Below are 12,358 nucleotides of genomic sequence, written 5' to 3'. Positions count from 1 at the left end.
TACCCCTTTAAGTCCCAGGATGCCCTTGGTCCTAGTGGGGTTAAAAGGTCAAAAGATTAAAATATATAAACTAAGAAGACACTGTGAAGTACGGGGATATACTCGGCAGGCCTGGAGAAATATTTTTCTAAAAGATGTTTTTATGTACTTGATGTATTTCTAGGTGTATATTAATATATATATATATATATATATATATATATATATATATATATATATATGTATATATAGATATATATATATATATATATATATATATATATATATATATATATATGTCAAAGAAGAAAGCAGCACTCCTAAAGCGTGAGTAGGTGCCTCCAGCTAGGATCCGGGTCCAGTGGCTTGATAATGATGGTGTGAGACCATTGAAACGTTGCTCTTTGCACATTTGGGATGAATAAATAGTTTTCCTTTTTTCACCATACCTTGAGTGCCACAGCATTTTCCTTGGAACTACGTATGCAGGATCCTGGACCCGGACCCTAGCTGGAGGCACCTACTCACGCTTGGAACTATATATATATATATATATATATATATATATATACAAACAAATCAAAAAATATGTTGCAGTCTCTTGTAATACCTTTTTTATTGGACTAACAGAATTTTGTAGAGACAAGCTTTAAGGATTCCTCCCTTTATCAAGTCCAATAGACAAGGACTAAGAATCAAAGGACTTTATAAATTATCAGGGAGGAATCCCGAAAGTTTGTCTCTACAAAATTCTGTTAGTCCAATAAAAAAGGTATTACAATCTGCATCACTGGACTAATATGGCTACTCACATTTACTATACAGATATACACATACCTGAAGATGGTTTAGAACCCTGTGATGTCACACATGCTTGTGATGATGTCACCGTAAGCTGTACAAGGAGGTGCGCGCCGGCTGCAGTCTCTTCAGTGTGTTTTGCATTCACAACCTGTGGTGCAAAGTGTTTGTTAGAGAGTTTCTATTTGCGATAGAGAATTCAAGATTTTGACCGTTCCTTGTCTGAAGAGAGAACCACAAGGTAAGTCTCAGCCTCTTCTATTCATACATACACAGGGCTTTTTGTCTGACAGTTTTTTTTTATTGCTGTTGCTTTTTTTTTTAGGAAAAAAAACCCAAGAAATTAATTTCCAAAAGAAATAACAAAAGTTATATTTCTCATAGCATTGTGACAATACTTGGCTTAGGCATTAAACATAATAAAACGTACAGATAGTATCATGACCAGAGCTTTTTCTTGCAAAACTGCTAAAATGCAATTATGCCCAAAAAAGCCCCCAAGAAAAAGAGTCCTAATTCATGAAGTTCTAAAAGATATAAGTCTATGAGAAAGATTTGGTGGTGTAGTAAAAGAATGACAGAAAGATTAGGGTAGAAATATAATAGTATATAATAGAATTCTGTGTGTACTAACAATAGAAATACTCCGGGTACTCCGAAAGGGAAAATTTTCAAATCAACTAGTGGCAGAAAGTCATATAGGGGACGGATAGATCCCAATGAGGTGGGGTAGGTTCATTATTAGTAAATGTATATAGCAGGATAGCCCAATTGTATCTACAGTATGAAGTTCACATGGCCCAGTGAACATACAGCCAAGCCCTTATAATCCACCATTACTGGGACAGATTCAGGGTTATCAGATATTACTATGACCGGACAGGTTCACGGTTATCAGATATTACTAGGACCGGACAGGTTCAGGGTTATCAGATATTACTAGGACCGGACAGGTTCAGGGTTATCAGATATTACTAGGACCGGACAGAATCAGGGTTGTCAGATATTAATAGGACCGGACAGGTTCAGGGTTATCAGATATTACTAGGACCGGACAAATACAGGGTTATCAGATATTACTAGGACCGGACAGGTTCAGGGTTATCAGATATTACTAGGACCGGACAGGTACAGGGTTATCAGATATTACTAGGACCGGACAGGTTCAGGGTTATCAGATATTACTAGGACCGGACAGGTTCAGGGTTATCAGATATTACTAGGACCGGACAGGTTCAGGGTTATCAGATATTACTAGGACCGGACAGTTTCAGGGTTATCAGATATTACTAGGACCGGACAGGTTCAGGGTTATCAGATATTACTAGGACCGGACAGGTTCAGGGTTATCAGATATTACTAGGACCGGACAGGTTCAGGGTTATCAGATATTACTAGGACCGGACAGGTTCAGGGTTATCATATATTACTAGGACCGGACAGATTCAGGGTTATCAGATATTACTAGGACCGGACAGGTTCAGGGCTATCAGATATTACTAGGACCGGACAGGTTCAGGGTTATCAGACATTGGTAACCTCAGGGAAGACGTCTCCATATAAAACACTTATAGAGAAGCGTCTTCTTCTGAGGCTGCGATGGTCTTAGTGTTATCTTGTGGTTCTGTGCTGGACATTTCTGCTCTGTCTGAAGGATCTATTGTATAATGACAGGAATGATGACATGTTGTCTAATGTGTTCACTTATCTCTCTCTCTCTAGTGTTTTCAGGCTCTGACCTGTGACCATGGCCTCTCCACAAGACCCATTGCTGAAGGAGGAGGAAGAAGCAATGGAGGAGCATAGTGATATGGATGTAGAAAAGGGCGATATCCCTGAGAGGCAGAACCTGCCATCTCTAAGCGTGATGTCCACCGCACGTTCCATCATCACCGTAGTGATCCTCGCCTTTGTTAATTTGCTCATCTATGCAAATCGCTCCAGCGTGGCGGGGGTGCTGCCTTATATACAGAAAGCATATGACACCAATGCTAGTCTGTCTGGCTTATTGAATACATTGTTCATTGGAAGCTACGTGCTGGTCGCACCAATTGCCGGATATTTGGGCGACCACTGTAATAAGAAATATACTGTTTGCGCAGGAGTCATCGTTTGGCTGAGCATGACACTTACCCTGTCATTCATCCCTGACGGGTATTTCCTGCTCTTCCTGCTGACGAGTGGACTGGTTGGAGCCGGAGAGGCGACTTTCTGCACCATCGCCCCCTCCATCATTGCAGACCTTTTTACAAGTGACCAGCGGACCCGCATGCTGAATGTGTTTTACTCCGTCATACCTGTAGGCTGCGGACTAGGATACATCATCGGGCCCAAAGTGACTGATGCAGCAAGGGGCGATTGGCACTGGGCATTTCGGGTCACCCCTGGCCTGGGCCTCATAGCTGTGGCTTTGATGATTTTGGTCACAAAGGAGCTTCCAAGAACGACTACAAACGGGAAGAAGAACAACAAATCCCAGAAGTTTGCCAAATGGGCGACAGATCTGAAAAAAATATTTAAAAATCGAAGCTTCATGTTAACCACCATGGGATCGACGGCTGTATCCTTCATAGTGGGAGCCATAGGTGTATGGGGTCCGTCATACCTGACCCACGCACGAACACTCCTACAAGAGAAGGACCCTTGCCGTGCTGAACCGTGTGACTATCACGACATCCTAATATTTGGTGTGGTTACAGTCATTTCCGGCATTCTGGGAGTTGTAGCAGGGACGGAGATAAGTAAAAGATATCGCAAATCCAACCCACGGGCGGACCCGCTTGTGTGTGGATGCGCGATGATGCTCTCCGCCCCTTTTCTTCTGTTGGCATTGACTTTTGGCAACATCAGCCTCGTTGCCACCAACATCTTCATCTTCATCGGAGAGACGCTTCTGTCAGTAAATTTCACCCTCATATCTGACATTATACTAAAAGTAGTAACTCCGTGGAGGAGATCTTCAGCCCTGGCCGTGCAGATGACAATCTATCACCTCCTAGGTGACGCCGGCAGCCCGTACCTCATCGGCCTGATATCTGACACCTACGAACGAGGATATGCCAAATCCCCTCTTCTGAAATACCGCAGCCTGGAGTATGCCCTCATGACCTGCACCATAATGGCAGTCATCGGAGGGGCCTTCTTCATGGCCACGGCCCTATATATAGAGAGGGACGAAAAAGAAGCAGAGATGGAATCAGAACCTCCATCATCCTCCTCCTCCTCCTCACTGCTTCCTGCCGATGAGGACCGCGCTTCAGACTGAGGAAAAGTCATTGCTTACCTTTATCTCGTTTACTTCATTAAAAACAAATTCATAAAAAAATAACTGCATTTGTTCTATGTTCCACTTTACTCCTTATTCTCAACCCAGGGGCGGACACAGACAGCAGAGGGCCCTTGTGCAAAGAATGTGCCTGTGCCCCCCCCCCCAAACATCAATTGTTCAGCATCCCCCCTCCATGTGTCACTTACTCAGGTGGACCCCCATATGTCACTTGCTGTATAAGTTTCTAATTATTTATTAAGGCCTCCCATATGCCGCAGCTCATTCAAGCCCCCCACATTAGGTAGCATAGATTCCCAACATTAGGTAGCATAGATTCCCCACATTAGGTAGCATAGTTTCCTCACATTAGGTAGCATAGTTTCCCCACATTAGGTAGCATAGATTCCCTACATTAGGTAGCAGTTTCCCCACATTAGGTAGCATAGTTTGCCCACATTAGGTAGCATAGTTTCCCCATATTAGGTAGCATAGTTTCCCCACAATAGGTAGCACATATTCCCCACATTAGGTAACATAGTTTCCCCACATTAGGTAGCATAGTTTCCCCACATTAGGAAGCACAGATTCCCCACATTAGGTAACATAATTTCCCCACATTAGGTAGCATAGTTTCCCCACATTAGGTAGCACAGGTTCCCCACATCAGGTAACATAGTTTTTCCACATTAGGTAACATAGTTTCCCCACATTAGGTAGCATAGTTTGCCCACATTAGGTAGCACAGTTTCCCCACATTAGGTAACATAGTTTCCCCACATTAGGTAGCATAGTTTCCCCACATTAGGTAGCACAGATTCCCCACATTAGGTAACATAGTTTCCCCACATTAGGTAACATAGCTTCCCCACATTAGGTAGCATAATTTCCCCACATTAGGTAGCATAGTTTCCCCACATTAGGTAGCACAGATTCCCCACATTAGGTAACATAGTTTCCCCACATTAGGTAGCATAGATTCCTCACATTAGGTAGCCATAGCCCCCCCAAACACACAGACAGACACAGACACACACAGAGACACACTTACCTGTCCTGCACAGCGCTTCTCCTCTCCGGCAGCGGCCTGACGAGTGACGTCACTGAAGTCCTCCTGAGCGGGTCTGCAGAAGTACGTCACTTGTGCGACGTCCCTCGTCAGACCCCGGTCGGCCGGAGGCAGACTCACTGTCTAAAGTGCCCGCTGCGCTATTATACCCCGCAGCTGCTTTAGAACAGTGAGCAGCGGCGGCGCCAACCCTACCATGAACCTACTAGGCACAAAAAAAAAGGGGGCAGCAAAATGCCGCCCCTGAAAAGTGCCACCTGGGACTTATGGTCCCACCGGGTCCCATGGTAGGGCCGACCAGAGGCGGCTCTAGACTTTGTGAGGCCTTAGGCGAAACTTGAACATGAGGCCCTGCTTTATTTTCTGCTGAAATTACATGGTGGTCCGGCTGTGAGATGGTTATACTGGGACATCACTGTGTATTATCCCTGTACTGTGACATCACTGTGTATTATCTCTGTACTGTGCCATCACTCTGTGTATTACCCCTGTAATGTGACATCACTGTGTATTCACTCTGTACTGTGCCATCACTGTATATTATGCTTGTACTGTGACGTCACTGTGTATTATCTCTGTACTGTGTCATCACTCTGTGTATTATCCCTGTACTGTGACATCACTGTGTGTATTATCCCTGTACTGTGACATCACTGTGTATTATCTCTGTACTGTGCCATCACTCTGTGTATTATCCCTGTAATGTGACATCACTGTGTATTAACTCTGTACTGTGACATCACTGTGTATTATCCCTGTACTGTGCCATCACTGTGTATTATCTCTGTACTCTGCCATCACTCTGTGTATTATCCCTGTACTGTGACATCACTGTGTGTATTATCCCTGTACTGTGACATCACTGTGTATTATTTCTGCACTGTGACATCACTGTGCATTATCTCTGTACTGTGACATCACTGTGTATTGTCCCTGCACTGTGACATCACTGTGTGTATTATCCCTGTAATGTGACATCACTGTGTATTATCCCTGCACTGTGACATCACTCTTTATATTATCCCTGTACTGTGACACCACTCTGTATATTATCCCTGTACTGTGACATCACTGTGTGTATTATCCATGTACTGTGACATCACTGTGTATTATCCCTGTACTGTGACATCACTGTGTATTATCTCTGTACTGTGAAATCACTGTGTATTATCCCTGTACTGTGACATCACTCTGTATATTATCCCTGTACTGTGACATCACTGTGTATTATTCCTGTACTATGACATCACTGTGTATTATTCCTGTACTGTGACATCACTGTGTGTATTATATCTGTACTGTGACATTGTTACGCCTAGCGCTCCGGGTCCCCGCTCCTCCCCGGAGCGCTCACGGCGTCTTTCTCCCTGCAGCGCCCCGGTCGGTCCCGCTGACCGGGAGCGCTGCACTGTTATGGCCGTTGGGGATGCGATTCGCACAGCGGGACGCGCCCGCTCGCGAGTCGCATCCCAGGTCACTTACCCGTCCCGGTCCCCTGCTGTCATGCGCTGGCGCGCGCGGCTCCGCTCTCTAGGGCGCGCGCGCGCCAGCTCTCTGAGACTTAAAGGGCCAGTGCACCAATGTTTGGTGCCTGGCCCAATTAGCTTAATTGGCTTCCACCTGCTCCCTGGCTATATCTGATCTCCTCCCTTGCACTCCCTTGCCGGATCTTGTTGCCTTGTGCCAGTGAAAGCGTTTAGTGTGTCCAAAGCCTGTGTACCTGAACTTCTGCTATCCATCCTGACTACGAACCTTGCCGCCTGCCCCCGACCTTCTGCTACGTCTGACCTTGCCTCTGCCTAGTCCTTCTGTCCCACGCCTTCTCAGCAGTCAGCGAGGTAGAGCCGTTGCTAGTGGATACGACCTGGTTGCTACTGCCGCAGCAAGACCATCCCGCTTTGCGGCGGGCTCTGGTGAAAACCAGTAGCCTCTTAGAACCGGTCCACTAGCACGGTCCACGCCAATCCCTCGCTGACACAGAGGTTCCACTACCTGTGAGCCGAATCGTGACAGTAGATCCGGCCATGGATCCCGCTGAGGTGCCGCTGCCAAGTCTCGCTGATCTTCCCACGGTGGTCGCTCAGCAATCGCAGCAGATTGCCCAACAAGGACAGCAGCTGTCGCAGTTGACCGCCATGTTACAGCAACTTCTGCCTCTGCTACAGCAGCAACCATCTCCTCCGCCAGCTCCTGCACCTCCTCCGCAGCGAGTGGCCGCTCCTAACCTCCGCTTGTCCCTGCCGGACAAATTTGATGGGGACTCTAAACTCTGCCGTGGATTTTTGTCTCAGTGTTCCCTGCATATGGAGATGTTGTCGGACTTGTTTCCTTCAGAACGGTCTAAGGTGGCGTTCGTAGTAAGCCTTCTTTCAGGAAAGGCCTTGTCTTGGGCCACACCGCTCTGGGACCGCAATGATCCTGCCACAGCCACAGTCCAGGCCTTCTTCACTGAACTCCGGAGTGTCTTCGAGGAGCCAGCCCGAGCTTCTTCTGCCGAGACTGCCCTGTTGAACCTGGTCCAGGGTAATTCTTCAGTGGGCGAGTACGCCATCCAATTTCGTACTCTTGCTTCCGAGTTATCATGGAATAACGAGGCTCTCTGCGCGACCTTTAAAAAAGGCCTATCCAGTCGCATCAAGGATGTGCTGGCCGCACGAGAGATTCCTGCCAATCTGCAAGAACTCATCCATCTAGTTACCCGCATTGACATGCGTTTTTTTGAACGACACCAAGAGCTCCGCCAGGAAAAAGACTTAGATCTCTGGGCACCTCTCCCACAGTATCCGTTGCAATCTACGCCTGGGCCTCCCGCCGAGGAGGCCATGCAAGTGGATAAGTCTCGCCTGACCCAGGAAGAGAGGAATCGCCGTAGGGAAGAAAATCTCTGTCTTTACTGTGCCAGTACCGAGCATTTCTTGGTGGCTTGCCCTATCCGTCCTCCACGCCTGGGAAACGCACGCACGCACCCAGCTCATGTGGGTGTGGCCTCTCTTGGTTCCAAGTCTGCTCCTCCACGTCTCACGGTACCCGTGCGGATTTCCTCTTCAGCCAACTCCTTCCTCTCAGCCGTGGCCTGCTTGGACTCCGGTGCCTCTGGAAATTTTATTTTGGAGTCGTTTGTTAATAAATTCTGCATCCCGGTGACCCGTCTCGCCAAGCCGCTCTACATTTCAGCGGTCAACGGAGCCAGATTGGACTGCACCGTGCGTTACCGCACAAAGCCCCTCCTCATGTCTATTGGACCCCACCTTGAGAGGATTGAGTTCTTCATTCTCCCCAACTGTACCTCTGAGGTCCTCCTCGGTCTGCCTTGGCTCCGGCTTCATTCCCCCACCATTGATTGGACCACCGGGGAGATCAGGAACTGGGACTCTGCCTGCCACAGGAAGTGCCTCTCCCCCCCTCCCAGTCCCGTCAGGCAAGCCTCTGTGCCTCCCCATGGCCCCCGTCCTGGTGTCACACTGCCCCGTGCCAGGCCTCGCCCTCTGCCCTCCCTCCCCATTCCCACTCCTGCTGTACTGCCTGCCGTTGAGGAAACCCTCCATTCTTTCCCGGTGTCCTCATCCCAGGGGAGGCAGTTACCGGACAAAGAAAAGGGGAGACCTAAGGGGGGGGTACTGTTACGCCTAGCGCTCCGGGTCCCCGCTCCTCCCCGGAGCGCTCACGGCGTCTTTCTCCCTGCAGCGCCCCGGTCGGTCCCGCTGACCGGGAGCGCTGCACTGTTATGGCCGTTGGGGATGCGATTCGCACAGCGGGACGCGCCCGCTCGCGAGTCGCATCCCAGGTCACTTACCCGTCCCGGTCCCCTGCTGTCATGCGCTGGCGCGCGCGGCTCCGCTCTCTAGGGCGCGCGCGCGCCAGCTCTCTGAGACTTAAAGGGCCAGTGCACCAATGATTGGTGCCTGGCCCAATTAGCTTAATTGGCTTCCACCTGCTCCCTGGCTATATCTGATCTCCTCCCTTGCACTCCCTTGCCGGATCTTGTTGCCTTGTGCCAGTAAAAGCGTTTAGTGTGTCCAAAGCCTGTGTACCTGAACTTCTGCTATCCATCCTGACTACGAACCTTGCCGCCTGCCCCCGACCTTCTGCTACGTCTGACCTTGCCTCTGCCTAGTCCTTCTGTCCCACGCCTTCTCAGCAGTCAGCGAGGTAGAGCCGTTGCTAGTGGATACGACCTGGTTGCTACTGCCGCAGCAAGACCATCCCGCTTTGCGGCGGGCTCTGGTGAAAACCAGTAGCCTCTTAGAACCGGTCCACTAGCACGGTCCACGCCAATCCCTCGCTGACACAGAGGATCCACTACCTGTGAGCCGAATCGTGACAGACATCACTGTGTATTATCCCTACTGTGACGTCACTGTGTATTATCCCTGTACTGTGACGTCACTGTGTGTTATCCCTGTACTATGACATCACTGTGTATATTATCCCTCCCTGTACTGTGACATCACTGTGTGTATTATCTCTGTACTGTGACATCACTGTGTATTATCCCTGTACTGTGACATCGCTGTGTGTATTATCTCTGTACTGTGACATCACTGTGTATTATCCCTGTACTGTGACATCACTGTGTGTATTCTCTCTGTACTGTGACATCACTTTGTGTATTATCTCTGTACTGTGACATCACTGTGTGTATTATCCCTGTACTGTGACATCACTGTGTGTATTATCCCTGTACTGTGACATCATTGTGTATTATCCCTGTACTGTGACATCACTGTGTATTATCCCTGTACTGTGACATCACTGTGTATTATGCCTGTACTGTGACATCACTGTGTATTATCCCTGTACTGTGACATCACTGTGTATATTACCCCTGTACTGTGACATCACTGTGTGTATTATCCCTGTACTGTGACATCACTGTGTGTATTATCCCAGTACTGTGACATCACTGTGTATATTATCCCTGTACTGTGACATCACTGTGTGTATTATCCCTGTACTGTGACATCACTGTGTATATTATCCCTGTACTGTGACATCACTGTGTGTATTATCCCTGTACTGTGACCTCACTGTGTGTATTATCCCTGTACTGTGACATCACTGTGTGTATTATCTCTGTACTGTGACATCACTGTATATTATCCCTGTACTGTGACATCACTCTGTATATTATCCCTGTACTGTGACATTACTCTGTATATTATCCCTGTACTGTGACATCACTGTGTATAATTCCTGTACTGTGACATCACTGTGTATTATTCCTGTACTGTGACATCACTGTGTATCATTCCTGTACTGTGACATCACTGTGTGTATTATCTCTGTACTGTCACATCACTGTGTATTATCCCTGTACTGTGACATCACTGTGTATTATTCCTGTACTATGACATCACTGTGTATTATTCCTGTACTGTGACATCACTGTGTGTATTATCTCTGTACAGTGACATCACTGTGTATTATCCCTACTGTGACGTCACTGTGTATTATCCCTGTACTGTGACATCACTGTGTATTATGCCTGTACTGTGACATCACTGTGTATTATCCCTGTACTGTGACATCACTGTGTATATTATCCCTGTACTGTGACATCACTGTGTATATTATCCCTGTACTGTGACATCACTGTGTGTATTATCCCAGTACTGTGACATCACTGTGTATATTATCCCTGTACTGTGACATCACTGTGTGTATTATCCCTGTACTGTGACATCACTGTGTATATTATCCCTGTACTGTGACATCACTGTGTGTATTATCCCTGTACTGTGACCTCACTGTGTGTATTATCCCTGTACTGTGACATCACTGTGTGTATTATCTCTGTACTGTGACATCACTGTATATTATCCCTGTACTGTGACATCACTCTGTATATTATCCCTGTACTGTGACGTTACTCTGTATATTATCCCTGTACTGTGACATCACTGTGTATTATTCCTGTACTGTGACATCACTGTGTATTATTCCTGTACTGTGACATCACTGTGTATTATTCCTGTACTGTGACATCACTGTGTATCATTCCTGTACTGTGACATCACTGTGTGTATTATCTCTGTACTGTCACATCACTGTGTATTATCCCTGTACTGTGACATCACTGTGTATTATTCCTGTACTATGACATCACTGTGTATTATTCCTGTACTGTGACATCACTGTGTGTATTATCTCTGTACTCTGACATCACTGTGTATTATCCCTACTGTGACGTCACTGTGTATTATCCCTGTACTGTGACGTCACTGTGTATTATCCCTGTACTATGACATCACTGTGTATAGTATCCCTCCCTGTACTGTGACATCACTGTGTGTATTATCTCTGTACTGTGACATCACTGTGTATTATCCCTGTACTGTGACATCGCTGTGTGTATTATCTCTGTACTGTGACATCACTGTGTATTATCCCTGTACTGTGACATCACAGTGTGTATTATCTCTGTACTGTGACATCACTGTGTGTATTATCTCTGTACTGTGACATCACTGTGTGTATTATCCCTGTACTGTGACATCACTGTGTGTATTATCCCTGTACTGTGACATCACTGTGTATTATCCCTGTACTGTGACATCACTGTGTATTATCCCTGTACTGTGACATCACTGTGTATTATGCCTGTACTGTGACATCACTGTGTATTATCCCTGTACTGTGACATCACTGTGTATATTATCCCTGTACTGTGACATCACTGTGTATATTATCTCTGTACTGTGACTTCACTGTGTGTATTATCCCAGTACTGTGACATCACTGTGTATATTATCCCTGTACTGTGACATCACTGTGTGTATTATCCCTGTACTGTGACATCACTGTGTATATTATTCCTGTACTGTGACATCACTGTGTGTATTATCCCTGTACTGTGACCTCACTGTGTGTATTATCCCTGTACTGTGACATCACTGTGTGTATTATCTCTGTACTGTGACATCACTGTATATTATCCCTGTACTGTGACATCACTCTGTATATTATCCCTGTACTGTGACATTACTCTGTATATTATCCCTGTACTGTGACATCACTGTGTATTATTCATGTACTGTGACATCACTGTGTAATATTCCTGTACTGTGACATCACTGTGTATTATTCCTGTACTGTGACATCACTGTGTATCATTCCTGTACTGTGACATCACTGTGTGTATTATCTCTGTACTGTCACATCACTGTGTATTATCCCTGTACTGTGACATCACTGTGTATTATTCATGTACTGTGACTTCACTGTGTATTATCCCTGTACTATGA

At 46.5% G+C, this 12,358-nt stretch overlaps 1 protein-coding gene across 1 annotated transcript; it reads left to right on the top strand.

Annotated features, from left to right (window-relative positions):
• Window positions 1-906: 906 nt before the first annotated feature.
• LOC130355810 (protein spinster homolog 1-like) lies at window positions 907-4,109 on the top strand. The gene is made up of 2 exons (XM_056556518.1): window positions 907-1,021; window positions 2,503-4,109. Exon 2 carries the CDS (start codon window positions 2,528-2,530, stop codon window positions 4,043-4,045), a length of 1,518 nt encoding a protein of 505 aa, XP_056412493.1. The 5' UTR covers window positions 907-1,021; window positions 2,503-2,527; the 3' UTR covers window positions 4,046-4,109.
• The last annotated feature ends 8,249 nt before the right edge of the window (window positions 4,110-12,358 follow it).

Source organism: Hyla sarda, chromosome 2, assembly GCF_029499605.1.
Source record: "Hyla sarda isolate aHylSar1 chromosome 2, aHylSar1.hap1, whole genome shotgun sequence".
Lineage (NCBI taxonomy): Eukaryota > Metazoa > Chordata > Amphibia > Anura > Hylidae > Hyla > Hyla sarda.
The sequence above is the reverse complement of the archived record's forward strand: the minus strand, read 5'-3'. Positions and strand labels throughout refer to the sequence as shown.

Excerpts from the sequence above, each read along its gene's own strand:
- LOC130355810 (XM_056556518.1), top strand. The coding sequence starts at position 2,528 with ATGGCCTCTCCACAAGACCCATTGCTGAAGGAGGAGGAAGAAGCAATG.